This window comes from Epinephelus moara, chromosome 13 (assembly GCF_006386435.1).
Source record: "Epinephelus moara isolate mb chromosome 13, YSFRI_EMoa_1.0, whole genome shotgun sequence".
Lineage (NCBI taxonomy): Eukaryota > Metazoa > Chordata > Actinopteri > Perciformes > Serranidae > Epinephelus > Epinephelus moara.
In genome coordinates, this window is record NC_065518.1 from 25084123 (window position 1) to 25102546 (window position 18424).

Consider the following 18424-nt stretch of genomic DNA (forward strand, 5'->3'; position numbering starts at 1 on the left):
CTGCACTGTGAGGTCAGGCTGGTTGAAGTGTAATGGATTATGCATGCTTCACTGGTATCTTGCAGACAGTTCTTCCACTCTTGGTCACTACGGTTCAGCTTGTTGTTTCTCTCGCAAAAACCACAAGTTTTTCTTACACCACCACCAGTTCCAGCTATGCAGACTTGTCTGAGCTGAACCCACAGGCACTGCACAACAATGGCTGCTGTCATTCTGCTCACCGTCACTCCCAGGGCCTCTCGACTTCCCATCCCTCTGCCTTCCTCCCCAAATCACTGGAATCAGCAGGAACCTCACGCTAACTGGCCCAAACTGCTTTGAAAAGCCTGGACATTGGTGCCTGTTATGCAACGACTGAAGGGTGTCTTTGATTTAGCTGGTGAAAGGACAACCTTCATATGCAGACAGATAGCACTATTCAGTTCAGCATTCTTCTGGTCCTACAGACTTGATCGTGAAGTTAGATGAGACGACCAGATTAGATTTGTGAAGTTTGTCGTTGCAGCACGTCAGTGCAGTTTATTTTAATAGCACCAACCTTCAATAAAAAAAACATTTAGCAGTGATTCTGCTGTTTAAACAATACTCAGAATTTCAGAGCTTTTAAGATTTTCTTTTTTCTTTCTTCTCTAAAGCAACCCAAAGCTACGTGACTCCACACCTGCTCCGACTCCTCTGCTCCAGAGGAATGGCTCTGGAGGAGGGGGCCACACCGCAGGGCAGCTGGGCACTGGGACCCCCGGGGCTGGATCCATGGGGCCCAGTCCGCATATGATGCGCAGAGGTAAGAGTCTGTATGATAAACTGGTTCAAACAGGCATATGTCTATAAAGCTACTCAGGTATCCAGGTCATAGGAAGTTAGAAGGAGCTCTATACGTCACTCAGGAGAATAACGTAGCAGCAAACTATTATTTGCTATGTAATGATATAGTGGAGTCATGGTGTCCTGAGCTGAGGATGAGGTCACTCTGCCTTTGTGTGTTGAAATCTGAGTTTCTCTGTTCTTTGTTGTGGTAGACGATCTAGTTGCACGTTCATGTTAGTACATGTGAGTCCCTGTTGGTGTATACCACTGGCTAGCTAGTTGCCGCCGCTATGCACTACACTCATACAGCAGATACTTCTGATAACTGCATCCCTCCCCACAGTGGCAGGACAGCATTGTCGTGGAAGCATACAACCCACCCTTCAGTCCTCCCACTCATGTTAACACCATTCATTTCAGTCAGCACTGTTACCATTGTTAGCACTGTTTGCGCTGTTAGCACCATTAGCTGCTGGCTGCTGGATCAGCCACCTCCATGTTGAGAGCCGTGCGAGGACAATCCCAGCCCAGACTCTGAATCATAGATATGCTCTGAATGGACAGTCGTGTAGACAGTCTGTCCAGGATTTCTAGGCTTTGTATGAGATTGTTGTGGCCTGTAATGCTTTTGATGCATGTTGCAATGATTTTATATTAAATGTTTTTGCAGCAAAAATGGCTGTGATACTGTCTTGGATTTGGAGCAGATTATTATGAGCATTTAATGTTTCCCACAGACCTAAAATCTGTATGTCATAGTATGTGATTTGAGGTAATACTTAGAATCGCAACATCTCAGAGGGGCTGTATAGGGCTCCTTTAAGGCACCTGGATATGAAGACACTTAAAACATGTTTTTCCATTTTGGGAGATCTCTCCAAATTGTTATCATTTTTATTAGAACGTAAGAATGCTAATCCATCTTTTGAGTTAATCTCGGACATTCTGCTGTAACTCAACATACACGCTGCTCTCACTCCTCAAACCGCACCACACTCACAGCTGCTCCAGCTGCCAGACCGAGCTGCTCTGATTTTCACTTGACCATCACATACACTTCCCTGTAAAACAGAGAATTGATTCTAAAGCGGTGTTGATCACTCACAATGCTCGGCTGTTGTAAAGCCCCAGCCTACCTTTATGAACTCATACGACCTTATGTGCTCGACAGTTTGTCCTTGTGTTGAGAATGAGATGTGATTCTTAAGTTCCTAAGTTTATTTTACAATGTATTGATTCACATTTTTGTCTTTTTAAGCTTCTAAAGAAATAGCCATTTTGGGAAGCAGTCCACTATGTTGGTGAATTGTTGTTTTTATGCTTCAGTTTTTGTATGGTATTAACAAACAAGATATAAAATGTTACTTAGTGAGCATCAGAGGTGCTGTTAGGTAGCTTGACAGGCCTTGTTTTTCGTCTTTGTGCTAAGCTAAGTTAACATACTGCTAGCTCCAGAGCATATTTACCACTCAGACTCAAGTGGGGTATAGATCTTCTTATCTAACTCTGAACAAGACATTTCCCAAAATGTTATTCTTTTCCACCCGTAATTACAAGATTCACCATTGAATTTCAGGTACCAAGAAGCAGGCTCCTGCCCCTCCCAAACCGACAAATCCTCCACCCAGCCAGCCCTGTAATTCAGTGAACCATGCCTCCTCCTCAGGCTCATCCCAGTCCCTCAGCCCCACTCCCAGACCCCTGTCCAGCCACTCACCCACCTCGCCCACCTCTCCCGTCTCCCAGCCATGTGCCACACCCCGACGCCACTCCAGCAACCAGCCCCCAATCCAAGCGCCCAGCCATCCGCCTCCGGAGCCTCCGTCACAGGCCAGTCCTCCAACGCAGCCTGCGTCACTCGGCCAGCACAGTGGGGAACAGCAGAGCATGGACGGTTCACCTCCAGGCACCCCGACCCCTCCAGACACCCCTCCGCCTTCCAATACCACCCAGGATGTAGCTCCTCCGTCCCCGTCTCCCTACCAGTCGGGCTCCCTTCCCCGGCCGCGACCCGTCCCCAAACCCCGGAACAGGCCCAGTGTCCCACCACCGCCCCAGCCCACCACACTGGCCAGTGACACCAACGGGATCTGTGCCACTGCGTACAAGATGATGGGTGAGTGCTGCCTCTCGTGTAGTTACTACATCGAAACTTAACCATTTATTCCCTACTGAATACTAATGTGCTCCCTGTCTAATAGCACTGTGATACCTCCACAGGTTAAAGAGGCACTTGTGAGAGGTTTGTTGTTAATTGACCTTTTCACCGGCAGCACCTGCACTTTTTGTTTGCCTCTAGACATCATATCCATCACCACAGTCATTTTGTTCTGCCTGCTGCCTCTGTTAGATATCATGTACTTAGCCCTGATGCACGACTGTCACACTGTGTACCTCATTGCTGGATGGCTGTTTAGTGAGGGACCCATTTTTTATGTATAATGCTACTTAAGATCTACATATTGGACAAAGGGTGAGGGTACAAACCCACAGGAGGGGTTTGTTCTTGTTTAAAGTCGGCCCAACACTATACTAAGACATTCGACTCAAGTTTCCATCCACTCTCTTTAAACATATATCTCCATATGAATACAGAATCCGTAGCCAACAGAAAGGATTTTGGGATCAGAAGTGTTTTGGTTTCAGGTTGTAGTCCAAGTAGTATTGACCAATCATGTTTGAGCAGGCTTTGGTTGCATACAGGTTGACAGTTTGGAGAGCAAAAGAGGCCACACACATTGGTCGAAATGTAATCTCGGAACCTTTTTTAGAAAGTTATTGGAATTTATATTACTCTAAACAATGATTGGCGCATGTAGGAGGAAGTCTTGGCTCCGATATCCTTCATCCGTTTGGGTGTAGCCAGGAGACATCCGGATGAAGGATATCTGGAGACACCCTGAAATATTGGCCGTTGCCTCCAGAGGCTAGAATGTCATCAGACAGATAGCTGATGGGTTTCAAGATTGAGTTTCCATCGAAATGTAATGCACGTTTGCCAAATTTCCAGAAAACCATTACCGTTATGTAGATATTCAGAGTTGGCTGCATCAAGATAAACAGTTGGTGGCGCTAATTCTCCAGACTCATCCCTTTAAACCACTGTAGAAGAAGAGGGCACAATGAGACGATGTAAATGTCTTTGACATTCAAGCCACATCCTTTGCGTACGCCATCATTTATTTGCTGATTTCATTGCCCTTTGTCACATTTGGTTTTATCGATACACCAACTTCTCCACCTCACCCAAGACGAAAAACTGTTCTTGCGACGTTTCCACTTTTCAATTTTTTGGTATTTTAAGTGTAACTTGAAATTGGGCATACAATAAGCCAAATCCTGATACTGGTGAGTTCTTACTGCCTCCACTGAGTTTATACTTTCAACAGTCTTCTTACACAGAACCAATAAACACTGAGACATCGATTGACGTTTGAATGTCCAATGAAGATGTCCCATTATTGTTAAAAAATAGTTCCAAAATGGGGATCACTGATGTCTGATCTGGGATGTTACCTGGACGACTTACTGAGCATCCCTAGCAACGTCGAAGGATGATGCTAACATGAATGAGCCTCTTCGGCTATTCTTCCAAAGTTTATCAACACAGTGTGAATTCAGCAGCTTAATACATAATAAACTGAAAATGATGAGTCTAGAAATAGAAGACACAAGACACAAACCCTGCTTTTTTGGGTGTAAGTCCTGTGCTTGACCCAGTCATCCACCACGACTTCTCCCTATGTGAACTTGGCACTCTTTATGCTATGCCACCTGACTTTGTGGCACGAATCCCTACGGCTACGTCTTTGGATAAAGACTTTCCTCTCGCGAACACCACAGCCAGGAATACAATCTAGATACCTAGATGGCATGAATATGTTCTTATATTTAAAAACTTGGTGTCGAGTTTGTAAGAGAGGGTCAGACGGGGCCATAACTTAACGTGGAATCAACATCACCATCTGGCTGTCCGTCTCATAACCACATTGCAAGTTTTGGCATCCAACTGGAACCATTTTTGACTAGGGACACAACGTCACAGTCAGATCACACCTTGCTGGGACAGCTTTGTAAAAATGCCAGAGATTAGCATCTTGATTGAACTATAATAAAATGCAGCCATATGCAATGTGACACGTCCTCCATCAGGGCTGTTATTTATCATGAGTCACCCATCTTCATTCACAGTCACTGAAGTGTGATATCAGTGACGCTGTAGGGGTTTGAAACTGAGGCCACGTACAGGTTTCATATGCAGAACTGAGTTTACAAAGTGTGGTCACTTTCAAACCTTGAGCTTTTTTTTTTTGTAAATGTGAAGTTTTAATCGTCATTGTAAATATTGTGACGAGTCTGAGTTTTAAATCCAGTGTTCATGTTTGAAGCATGTGTAACTCTGACATGCATGTTCTCCTGTTGTCTTGCTGAAGACGATGTCCGTATGAAGAAAGTACACTCATTTAAAGTTTTAGCTCTTTTGTCAGACAGTGTGTTGAAATATAAACTGGGGGGTTTCCAGCACCATCTTCTCTACAGCTGATGAATTCAAAACCAGTTACTTCCAATTACACCACTCTTCCACATTTTCCATCCACTCCTCACTGCCTGTTGCACGGCTGCTCACAGTCTCCGTCCAAACACCGCCACCTGCTGTTCAAACACTCACCCTGCTGTTTTCACTGCTGAGCCCCTGCTGCTGTTTAAGCTATGGAAAGTATTACACAGCTGCACTGGATGGCATAATTGCGACAGCTTTAAATGTTTTCATACTCCAGGATGGAGCTGCACATGTTTGTGATTATGTGTTGGTATAATGTCGGCTTAAACAGGGTCTTTATCTTGCTTATGTTTGTGTAGTATTCTGTGTGAATGGCATGACAAACACGTTAACCGTTACTTACCAACACTAATGGTATCTTAAATTATATTTTCTAGCTGATCTTATCATATATTTTAAGTCTTACCTAATTCTGCTTTAAAAAAACATGTTTATAATAGTTGTTTGTTTATTCTTCATCTTCTGTGTTGCTGTTTAGACCCGGCGATGTCTTTCAAAGGGCTGAGTCGAGCGTTCGTCCCTGAGCTCGCTGTAGACCAGCAGCCAGCGGCAGCCTCCTCCTCTTCCTCCTGCCTGCCTCTCAAAGACTGTGACCTGGACACTGAGAGCACTGTCCTATAAGGAGGAGACGATGACATGCTCTGGGTCCAGTAACCCCCAAACGCACCTCCTCCTCCTCATCATACACACACCTCATGTAGTCTGCTCGTGTTTCGTCACCAGCCCATAACTGCTGCCCTCCTCTGCCGCCATGTTTCCCCACCCCAGTCTGTATGAAGGACTTTAATGTGATAGAATGCACATTCTGGCAGCCACGATGGAGGTCCACAGCTCTGGGTAAACAATGGTAGTTGATTGTGTTGATGCTTTCACCACAAAATGATCATTTGTATACAAATTACTTGTCCCATGTTACATTGAATTCATGAAGAAAACTCTTTTTCTCGCATGCCTCCATGGTGAATGAAGAATCCAAAAACAGGGAAGATTCTTCATGAGTCTGTATTTAAACAGCAAAACTATATCAAAACATCCGTTTCCAAACTCTCACACAACTCCTGCAGTCTCATTTATCCAGTCGTATGCTCAGTACTTCCTAAACATGTGCATTTTCCCTAATCATTACTATTTAAAACACTGATGCATAATGCATGCACAAGTAGTGCAACCTGCCAAGTGTGTGTTTGAACCCTGCTCAATGCAATGTATGAGCAGAGTTCAAACAAACATCTTGTGGAGGCGTTCTACTCATATGCGTAAGTGTAGTGAAGAAAGATATAGCGAAAATGCTTATGTTTGGGAAGTACTGAGCATACAACTGAACACATGAGACGTGAATTATACTGCACGAGTTGTGCGAGTTCGCGAATAGATGTACCTACCCCTTTTATTTCAATTCATCAAGAATTTTTTTTCTGCTTTTGGATTCTTCATTTACCGGAGGCATGCAAAAAAAAGTACAAATTTCTTGTGTGTATTTGAACACAATAAATGCTCATTTTGTGGGTAAAGCAGTCCTTTAACTAGTATTTGTAGCATATTAATATCACTTACTCAACTTAGTTGGATTCCAAAGTCAAAAATCCAGACTTATTTCAGGTTATCTACATATTACATATGTTGTTTAAATTGTAATATGTCACAGGTAGAGCTGGAAGTCAATTCATAGATACAGCTTTGATAACCAACTTTGTTTTTCTCAAATGCCTTTATGGTGAACGAAGAATCCAAAAAAAAGTGAAAACTCTTGCTGAATTAAAGTCATAGAGGTCCATATTTAATAACATAACAAAATTATATTAAAACAAACTGGCAACCCTTCTCTTGGGGAACTGAACTAAAAGTGAAACGTATCCATGCTCTCTTCAAAGCCAGACTCTATTTACAAAAACAGTAATTTTACCTTGCTGAACACTGGAGCTGCTGATCTACTGCTGCCTCGATCGATAGTTTGTTATTGTGTGACTTTGGTGAGTTTGAATTAACACTTTAAAACGTCAAAGTCACACAATAACACAAACAAACTACCAGAGGGTTAAACGTGGACCCCTAGAATTTAATTCTTCAAGGATTTTTTCAATTTTTGGATTCTTCGTTCACCGGACGCATATAAGTAAAACAAGTTTTCATCATAGATTCAGCATAACATGGGATGAGTAATTATATAGAAATGATCATTTGAGGGTGAAGTTTAAGCTTAAATAAAAAAACCCATGCTTGAATATGTAAACTTGGGGTTTTGGAAATAGTTTTTTACTATTTCTGTATATTTTATAGACCAAAATTGAGAAAATAACTACTAGATTAACCGTTAATTGCAGCCCTAGTCAAAGGCCAAATCACCTCATTTGACCATTTTGTCCTTAACTCACACCGCCGCAGTCTTCTTCAGGTATCTCTCAGCTGTCAAAGCTGTTTCCAACTATTGTTTACCTCGCTGTCAACCTCGATGATGGTGTCAGATGTGGCCATGAGGACACTTGTGACAAAAGCCGCTACACTGCAAAACACCCACACCGCCGCTTCCTTTACACTGTGCTCCCTACAGATGAAGCTCCAGACAATCAAACAGCAGAGGACCGCTGATTCACCAGTAACGCCGTCAGACCACTGTGTCATCGATGAGCAATATAAAGCATGGGTACTGACCGGGGGGAATGCCAAAATATGAACTGACATGACTCGTTTGGAATTTGGTGTGGGGTTCTGTTTTTTTTTTGTTTTTTTTAAGTTGAAAAATGGCCTTAGAACAAGAAATTAAAAAAGAGGTATTTCTACAGCCCAGGGAGAGGAGGAAGGTCAAACCAAAACTGTTGAAGTGTAGCTGGTGACTGCAGGTTTCCAGTCGTCTCAAACACTTGATTTTTGTATGGAAACCCCATCCCTTTTTTTTTTCTCCCTCTTCCTCACTCCTGTATTTATTTACCGATTTAAAAACACACATTCCCTGTGGCTTGACGTAATTAATGCAGTCTTTAAATGTAAATCATGCCTTATGGGTTCCTCCCAGAACCACCGTGTTAATAGCATTATATATTTACTGTATGGAGGATATACTCGGCTCCTAGTACTACAGTATTTTCCAAGAAGCTGTCTTGGCAACAAGTTTGTTTCAGGGACGTAAGGAAGGTGATTCTAAACCCTCTGCAATGGAAGTCTTGTATGGTTCTGTATTGTTCCACAAAAAAGTTGTGTATTTAAATGGTTGATGTCTTTGGGTTTTATGAGCAGAAGTAGCAGGGCTAACCGCCCGCCCAGCCTGGACACAGTCAGTATTTTTTGCCTTTCTGTTGTTTTTTTTTCCCATCGATCTTCTCCGGTGTTTTCCGGGGGGGCATTAAACGCAACAGGCTGTGAGTGAATGTAGTGAAAGGACAGTTTTTACCAGCCTGAACAGAAAGACGCATAAACAGCTGATGTTGCACTTGAGCGCAGGCCAATGAGTGGTTTCCTAGTGGACTGGTTTAGAGGATTTTTTTTTCAGTCTTTCCCACTGAGCTGAGAGCACGCAGCGCTGTGAAACCTCAGTAGTGATGTGGTGTTAGATTTTGCCAGGTCAAAAGATTAAAAAAATGCTTTGTTGTATTTTCTTGTAGCTTGTTTTTGGCCTCAGACGTAAAGCAGAGTGGTTCCCAGAGAACTGATCCAATATGGTACCAATGGAGAAAGTCTCGGATGCTACAGTTGCCCTGAGAACCAGTTTTCAGAGACAATTGCGCATTATAATCCCCTCCTTTCTCTTTCTCTGCTCCTGTGCCTCGCTGCCTTACCCCTGTGCATCAAGAGAGCTCGCTGTCGAGGCTCTGCAAGACGAACAAACGCCATTAAACTAGAGATGATAATGCTGCATTTTTAAGCTCCATAGTTTTGTATGTATGCCGTCTGGTGAGCTTAAATATGGACATGTAATATGAATGCTTGGTTATACCCCCCTTTCCAAAGAAAATAAAGTATATGAAGAAACTATTTAAATCATGGTTTATATTTTTTGTGTACAAACAACTTTCAAGCATGATGTTTTCACAGATCGAAAAAAATCATTTGAAAGCATTGAACAAAACATAAAGGGTCAAACAATCTGAAAACATATAAAACGATTTTAAAAGGGAGCCTGGAGGCAACCGATACATAAATAAATAAACCTAACTAGACCGACAGAGCTGTATTTATTTCAAACCTAAATATCCAGGGAGGGGAAATGCTACCAGCTGCACATCTTAATACATTAACTGCACCAACATGCAATTGATTTGGACAAGAAACACTGTCACCACACCAGTAGCAGCTAGGGTTGCATTTTTACGAGATCACAGTCACCTCGTAAGCCTGACTAAAGCTGCGCATAAAGAATAAATAATTCTGACGACACTGTGTAATAAGAAAATGAACCAGGACTGGGAGGAGACACGAGCACACGATACAAAATGAAACTGATGAGCAGTGCATAGCAAAAAACTGTAAAATTTACAATCTCAACAATAGTTCATTGACATAAATACAACACAGCTACAGATACACTGTACTGTAAATGAGTCATGAGATCACCATGACAACCAGAAAAGCAGGAAATGACCATTTACAGTTGGATCTTTTTTTTTTTCCCCCCACGTGCGTTTGACGTTCATTCATTCATACAGCAGCCACCCACGTGTGTGAGCCGGGCTGTGTTCACAACACTCGAGAGATGCTTGACAAAGTGCAGAACTATTAAGCAGTCCTCTCTGCCAGGAGCACACGGCTCAGCCTTTTCACATTAAAGCTGCCTTTCATCTTTCTGTACCGACAGAAACAAGACAGTCCGCCCACACGTTGTAGGAAACAGATGATTTTTTTGAGCCAGATTTCAGCATGTGCTGATGTAGTCAGTGTTGCCTCGCTGCGAAAGGTGTTCTGAGTGATGTTTTGCAAATAGATCTGTCTTAGTGAATGAATTTGGAGACCTCACAGGCAGCGTGCTAATTCAACCTGTTGCTCAGCCTGATTGGACAGATTTCAGTGGCTGTTAAAGATCAGGGCTGAGTCCAGTTGGGATGTGAAGACTGGATAGTCGATGACCTCATGTCTTAGCCACTCAAGCGATGATGTAATGTCGTCATCCTTGATTACATGTGTAGAGGGAGCTGAAGCTTAAATTAACCACAAACACCCACTGGTTTACTAACAGGAAGGTGGCTAATGGGATTTTTTTTGCGGATGTGCCTAAAAGCAACAGATTATGCTGAAATTATGGAAGCCTAGTAAGGCCATGATGATTTCAATATCATGAGCAGGTTTATAGAGAAATTGTGAAATTAAACCACTACTGAATACATAATGTTGAATTTAAAGACCATAGAATTTTAAATTATCGAAACATTGCCATTTATTTGAATTTATCCATTTTTCAATTTCCAAAAAGTTGCGGGGGGCTTTAAGCTGCTTATTTATCTTTTATTTCTTGGATAAAATGACAGAGGTGTGCTCGATTCTATTAAGGATTGTTTGCTTATGTTTTGTTTTTTTGTTTTTTTTTAATCTTGAATTTTGGTATCAGAATTTAAGTTTCACTCTAATACAGGTGACTTTTTTTTAATCTGCTTTAATCTTGAGATCTGAAAATAACTATCTTAAATTCAAATACAGTTTTGAACAATGAAAACGTGAATTTTCTATCCAAATTTGTGGACCCTAAATAATGGGAAATTGCAAATCTCGCAACTGGAAATTAAGAGAGAAAAAAAAAAGGGAATTCAAACCATTTAAAGGAGCTATATGTAATAAATCTAAAGCAAATAGTCATAAAATCCTCCTAATATGTCACAGAGACTAAGGAATAATGTTCATATAACATACTGATCTCACCGACAACAATAGTACAGCCAGAATATTCGCATTTAAAAATTTTTTTTGCGGTCTACGAATCATGTTTATNTTTAGCCAAAGTTGGCTAACTAGCATCATAGCTAGACGGGGATGGACATTTCGAATACCTTCAACTGTTATTCATTTTCGATCATACATTGTAGCCCATGTGTAGGTGGGTCATTTTTGAAATTGTTCATTTTGCAACTGCAAATTTCGTAAACGGGAATTCACAAGCCATTTAAATTCTGACAGCAAAATTTCAATGCTATAACTTTAATTTTGATTTGAATATTAAGAATTCAGTAGTGGTTAAAATTCACAAAAAGTATTTCAATGATTCAAAAAATTATAATCTTCATGGCATTGCTTTGCTTCCATTCTGTTGAACTTCCTGTTTTATCTATAAAAATGTTGGCCATATCCAGTCAGTCACAACAGTGAATGACTTTAGCTCCCTGTGGCCTTAAGGAGAGTAAGACTATCTTTAAATTTGATCATAATTCCCATAATCCATGCCCTTTTAATTCACAGTAGGTGAGATGACATCTGTACGTGTAGACCAGCAGTGTGGACACATGATGTTGAAAAGAAACTCTGACATTTACTAGTTGTAAATCAAATCCTGCTGTATGGGAGGCAGTGAACGCATCGCTGTATGAACTATCTGATCTGATCCTGGCTCTGTACACACTAACTAAACTACACTTGATTCTAGTTAACTGTTGTCAGTCTACATCTGTGCTTAATCTTTACAAGTTTCAAATATGATCTGATAGAAAATATAAACTTTATATAGTCATGTATTAAACATAGCAAGTAATCTGTAAATCTTCAGACCGGTGATTTCCATTAGTTACATCTCATTTTAATGCAGCATCAAGATGCACTGGAGCAATGGGACAGTTTCTCTGATGTATCTTTTACTGTGTCTACTGTGTGACGCGTGTTAAAAAGAGATGTAACTAATGTAAAGACTGGTTTGAGTTGTCAGTGTGCGGCGAGTTCCTGTTGACCTGTGGACACCTGAATGATCCTGCTCTACCCAGCACCTGGAGTAACAGTAACGTAGCACACGGGGCACTCATTAGCTGTTGTCCTTATTGACACATAGATACAGTGTGTTTCCATTCTGCTTGCTATAGATGACGTGGTCTCTGTTCCCGTTGGTTTGAGTGTCTCTGTGTGTGATCTTGGCACTTTGGTTGTGGAGAGCAGAGTGAAAACGGAGCCGGCCGGCCTGTCGGTTTGGCCCGACATCCGCCCGCATTTCTTGCTCCTACCAGGCCAGAGGGGAAGACAGTCTGGGGCTTCTGGGGTTTTCTGGAGACTGAGTCTCGCTGAGAGCTCTCTGCAAGACAAAACCCATAATCTCATGTGATTTATACTTATTTTACCATATTATTTCCAGATTTGGAGCACATTTGCTTATTCCACAGACGGCAGCACTTTGCAGCTTTATCATTCCATAGCTGCAGGCTGCTGTCAGTCTGTGTGTCAGCGCCAGCTGAATACCTAATTGTTCAGGAGGTTTAAATCTGTCAAACACCTGCTGCTTATAACAAAAGTCACAAGTCAAATATATCTTAGCTGCGTCTATAGACACAGCTGAAGACAACTGTGCAATATTAGCTCACCTCAAACTTGCACATGAACTCTGCAAAGATGCCGAAGAAGGACTCCGTGCTGGTGGACTTGCTGTCCTCTCCGAAGAAGGAGGCCACCTTGGCGAACTCCTCCATTGCTCGCGTCTGCAGGGACTCCAGAGACTGGATCGCAGGGTGGCTGTTCTCCAAAAAGCTCTGTGGGTGCAAAAGGTGACACGTTAATAAGGCACACTGCCAATTTTTACTTATCAAAGTCAGTTTACTTGTCATGAGGAGTTCTATACAGCTTTATCAAGTCTGAGAAAAGAGGGGCAAGGAAACGAGCATGCGCAGACAGACCAGAATGGACTTAAAGAGGAATGAGCATTTACATGCGCATAAAATTCTTTCATTCGGAATGACAAACGGAATAAACCACCCCCTTTAATCAGATTTAATTTTCAATCGGAATGACCGTTTTTCAGACGGAATAACTGTTTACATGACCACTTTTAATTGGAATGGCCTTTCATTCGGAATGAAAGTGGAATTAAATTAAATTCATTAATTAATTTTTTCCATTTACAATTTAGCCAATAAATATAACGGTATCAACAAATATCTTCAAAATTTTCATTGACAAAATTAACACTGGATATAACATGTTAATTAGTGAGCTTTAACTCTTTGAAATCTGAAATGTCCCAAAAAATCACCAAGAAATTAGTAAAAATAAAAAACCAAAAACAAGAAAATTAGCAAAAAAAAAAAAATATAAAAAGATAAAACAAGAAAATAAATCTAAGAACAAACAAACAAACAAACAAGGAAATGCCCTGGAAATGAAGCTTAGAAATTACAATAACTATGTAAAATAATTTTAGATATATAAAATTATCATGATTATAAATATAGTTTTCCCCTAGCTTTTTTAAAATAATTTTCTAAGTCTATTAATTTATTGCAATGTGTGTAACATTTTTACTAAGTTGCTCATTGCCTTTTTTCCCCATGACTTTGAAAGAAACTGCACCAATCTGCTCAGGGTTCAAAGGTTTGAATACTCGTGAAAGGCGTCTGAAGGCAGCACAAGAAAAGTGATGTTGCGCCAGATTTCAAAGGGTCAAAGGTGCTGCTAGGCAGATTTTCTACAGTTCCGACAGAACCAGGCTGTTTCTCCTGTTTTTCCCCGTATTTATGCTAAGCTAAGCTAACTGGCTGTTGGCTCCAATTCCATATTTACATTACAGACACTACAGTGGTATCGTTCCTCTCATCGAACTCTATGCCAAAAAGTAAATAACTGTATTTCCCAAAATGGAAAATATTCTGTTAGTGAGACAAAATGCCAGCAGTCTGCAGCTTCCATAAAAAGTGTTTGTGGTGTTTGATGTGTGATGCGTATATATATTTAAAGCTGTTAGCGTACGCTCATGACGGAGGCAAAGTGGTCCTCAGAGGTGGGCGGGATCTTCAGACAGGCCTTCCTGATGTCCAGGATGGTGTTATGAAGGTCAGTCAGTTCAGCTGTGATGGCCCTCTGGTTCACTGAAGAAGTCACAGGGAAATATATTGTGATGAGTCACTTAAACAGAAGCAATGAGATCTAATGATTGTAAAACAGCAGCAAGGAAATGTGCAAATCAGACATTTAACTAACAGGTTATTAAACATGTACAGTCACTGGAACAAACAGCATAAATCAACATTCAATTAGATGCTTTGAGTAAAGTCTGCGTGCCCTGCAGGGATGCCCAGCGCACTGAATGCTTGTAGAAATTAGCACTTCACAGGATGGAACGACTACACTCTGCTGCTAAATGATTCTCAGGAAGGAAAAGTAGAATTAAAGAGCCGTGCTGCTGTAACATCATCGTACCCTTGGCTGCCAGAGGCACTGTTGTAAGGTCTCTGGAAAAGTTGAGCAGCTCTGGGAAGTGTTGGCACAGAGACTTGGCCAGAATGTGGAGGAAGGTGGATTTCCCATCCACTGTTTTGGTTGTGCTTAGCTGTGAAACAGAAAGGAAAATATGAATGAATGAAAACCAAAGTCAAGATTAATATAACCTGGAGGAAGAGCAGGTGTTATTGGCGTACCTCAGTTAGGAAGTTGATCTTAAAACTGGTTGTCCTGTGGCTCTTGGGCTGGCCGTTGTTCAGGTAATTCCCCATTGCGAGTACAAACTGTGGCCAAAAAGCAATAATTAACCACTGTTGATATAAAAATTGATTGCTTCATGTTTTGTTTACCCACAGAGGATGTTTACCTCCAGGATCTTGGCCAGCTTCTTGCTGCTCTTCAGCTCCACCGAAGCCTTGTAGATGTAATCGTAAGCAACCTTCATCTCCTCCGTCCTCTCCTGCAGGGTCGTCTTGAAGTGGAGGCTCCTCAGACGGGTCTTATACTCAGGCACCATCAGCATCTGAGACACACAAAACACTCATTCATTCAGGTTGTTCCATTTTGCTTTCAAACACTTTGGTCACCGTGGAGTTTTTTCATTTGTGTACCTGGAAAATGAACTGGTCGGGCTCGCTCAGTTTGGCCGGGTCCTGCTCGAACTGCTCGTACTGTTTCACCTCCTCGTCGTCCGGCGCGTAGAGCAGCAGCTGCTTGATGTGAGCCGGCTCCAGCCTGTCGGTGGTCATGTTCATCAGGACCTGGCGCAGCTCGGTGGTGGAGAGCTTCAGATGGGCGATGAGGATGGCTGCAGAGAGGAGGAGGAGGTGGAGGAGGAGGAAGAGTAGCGGGGGAAGATGTGGAGGATTTACGTGTCGTTTTTTCACATTACAAAGACAATCGCTGTGTCCCTGTGACAATGTGTAATTTTCCACTGTGTATTATTCATATATTTATTATTCATTTATACTGTGTTTCTCTGCTGACAGGCTGATTATGAAATAAAATCCCAGGATAAACCCTGTAATTAACAACAGTAAATATAAAAATATATACTGTGATATGGGCGCTTTGATAGCTGAACAAATCCTTCTTATACAGGAAAACAAACCCATCATCCACAGTGTAATTTAATATAGGCTGCATCATATAGCAGGGTCACATCTCATATTCTTGAATAGACTTTGCAAACAATGTTTTTTTTTTTGTCAAAATGATCATTTTCAAATTTTATTTCACTTTCTATGAAGCTTTTTTGTGATATACAGTTTATTTAGGTGTCTACAGGCATCAGACAGTTACATTTAATGCTTTTTAAGACCCTTTCAAAACACCTTTTAACCTAATTCAGGACAGATTTTTACACAAATGATGTGTTACTTATTTAAGCATTGCAGCATTGCAGGTAAGTAGTTTATATGTGGTGTTGTGTTATGTAGGAATATGGTTATTGAGTGAGTTAAGTTGATCTACATTTTGCCAGCAGGTAAGTGCAAGTATACACAAAATGTTTCTTAGTCAGAGCATTCTGTACGTTTACCACAATTTTGTTCTTAATTTATCAACATTTCTACATTATAAGGACAGTAAGCAAATACAAATTTGCCTAATTTAAAATATTGTGCACGGTACATAAAATAATTTTGAAAGATGTGTGTCATTGGCTAAATAAGCATTTAGCAATTTTAACTGCAGCAGTTTATAATAGAATGGGCTCTCATATAATGCTATAAATTAGTTTTCATGGAAACAAAGTCTGCAGTTTTACTTCCTCAAATATTATACAAGCAATGTAGCAGAGATGATGGTTTCACTTCCCATTACTGTTGATGTATTACTCACTTTCATATTTTAACATTATGTTCCTATTTTATTTCTGTTAATTGTATGTATAAGGCATTTATATTAGCCTCCCTCCTGGGCCCTGTTCTTATCCGCTGCGAGGGTCCTAAGGACAGAGGGATGTCGTATGCTGTAAAGCCCTGTGAGGCAAATTGTGATTTGTGATATTGGGCTTTATAAATAAAATTGATTGACTGATTGATTGATGTGTCTTAACTAATTCAGGCTAACGTGTTGTAATCAGGCTAAAATAATCCTGTTAATTCTCATCCAGCTAATTTGGTCTCTAGTGGATTCATTTGTTAATCCTGGATGAATTTATCTTAAAAAACAGTGCTTTTATTTTGAAATAAAGACAAAATAAGTAGAGTTGAAATCATGATTAGTATTTATGAATGGTTAAGTGCTTTTCATGTGATTCAGTTACATGAGGCAAGTGTTTTAGGAACCCTCCCAGCATGCACTGGGGCAATAGATTCAGCATAACAACATGTGTCATTTTCTGTGTTCCTGCCTTGTTACTGGTGTGACTTTGTTCTACACTGTGCTCCACAATGTTTCCACACTTTCGTAACTGGTAAACAGTTAGATATCACCAGTGAATGTGGTCAGACTATGAGTGATGTGATCGGTTCCATGCATGTATGAAGCCTGGTAGAACTTTTTAATGAGACATGAAGCAAATGATGAAGAATACAGTAATTCTTAACTATAAAGTGGAACCTGTCATTTCTCTTGCTTTTGGATCACCAAGTAAAGACACATTTTCATGACAACATGAGTGTTTATTCTCTTATACAGAAGAAGAAGGTGAGGATGACAGCAGTCAACAGGGGCAACAGGGAATCGCTGTTCTCCATTTGGACTTGAAGGCAGCACATTTTAGACATTTTACAGTAGAACAGGAAACTGATACAGCAGGTCAACCAGTATCACAAAAAGCACAGGATTACTGACAGTTAGCTGGACCACAATCCTGAACTCCATTTAAGAAGTGTTGATATAATTATGATTTTAGATATGAACATGCAGGTTATTGAGAGATAACCATTATGATCTGTTTTTGAAATAATCACAATTATGTTTTATAATAAAGAGTTACACTCAGACATGGTCAGATGAAATATGCAGCAATATAATAAACAATATATAACAAAATACAGTTTGAGATACTGTGAGCAAAAAGACATGAACGCATCCACTGGAAAGATTCAGACTGTTAAAAGACCAATAAAAACAGAGAGCACTGCATTTAAAATGGGAATTTATGTACTAAAAGTTATAAAATAATTCACTGCAGAACTATAAATAGTTTGTGCAATTACAGCTGACTTTTATAAGGTTTTCGGTTTATTAGTTTAGTATTTACTATGAGTTTTATTACAGTTTTATTTTCATCGCAGACCTCTGATTAGCCTCTTGCACCTCCACCAATCACACACCAACATCCCTCTTCGTCTGACTGCATTCATATTGAACCAGTAATGAAAGTGTGGAAACATTGTGCAGCACAGTGTAGAACAAATCAACACCAGGAACAATGAAGGAACACTGACAAATTCAACAAATGAATATATTGCCCCAGTGCATGCTGGGAGGGTTCTCAACACCTACCTCATGCAACTGCAATCACATGATCATCATATTAACACTCATCACAGTTTCAATGCTCTATTTGTTTCACATTTATTTCAAAATAAGAGCCTTTATTTAAGATAACGTCATCCAGGGTTAAAAACGAATCCTCAAACTGAGCTCAAAGGACCAAGTTCGCTGAACAAGATTATTTGAGCCTGATAACAGCATGTTAGCCTGAATTAGTTAAGACACATTCGAAGAACAGGGCGTCTGGTGTCTGAAAATACTGCATTAAAAAAAAGTCAAGAT

General features: G+C 40.7%; 2 protein-coding genes across 5 annotated transcripts in view; one reads left to right on the forward strand and one right to left on the reverse strand.

Annotated features, from left to right (window-relative positions):
* The window catches only part of arhgap17a (Rho GTPase activating protein 17a), a 41192-nt gene extending 31858 nt beyond the window's left edge, over window positions 1-9334 (forward strand). For 3 of the 4 annotated variants that reach the window (XM_050059635.1, XM_050059636.1, XM_050059638.1), the window contains 3 exons: window positions 636-784; window positions 2384-2923; window positions 5847-9334. In XM_050059635.1, the coding sequence (XP_049915592.1) occupies window positions 636-784; window positions 2384-2923; window positions 5847-5989 (832 nt within the window). In that variant the 3' untranslated portion in view covers window positions 5990-9334. Of the gene's footprint in view, window positions 1-635; window positions 785-2383; window positions 2924-3027; window positions 3050-5846 lie in introns of all 4 variants that reach the window. The other variant, XM_050059637.1, reaches the window with a different exon arrangement.
* Window positions 9335-11387: 2053 nt separating this feature from the next.
* Window positions 11388-18424, reverse strand: part of grid2ipb (glutamate receptor, ionotropic, delta 2 (Grid2) interacting protein, b) — a 49500-nt gene continuing 42463 nt past the window's right edge. The window contains exons 19-25 of the mRNA XM_050060892.1: window positions 15307-15503; window positions 15063-15218; window positions 14893-14979; window positions 14675-14804; window positions 14225-14343; window positions 12847-13011; window positions 11388-12560 (exon numbers count right to left, since the gene is read on the reverse strand). Coding sequence (XP_049916849.1) covers window positions 12489-12560; window positions 12847-13011; window positions 14225-14343; window positions 14675-14804; window positions 14893-14979; window positions 15063-15218; window positions 15307-15503 — 926 coding nt within the window. The 3' untranslated portion in view covers window positions 11388-12488. The remainder of the gene's footprint in view (window positions 12561-12846; window positions 13012-14224; window positions 14344-14674; window positions 14805-14892; window positions 14980-15062; window positions 15219-15306; window positions 15504-18424) is intronic.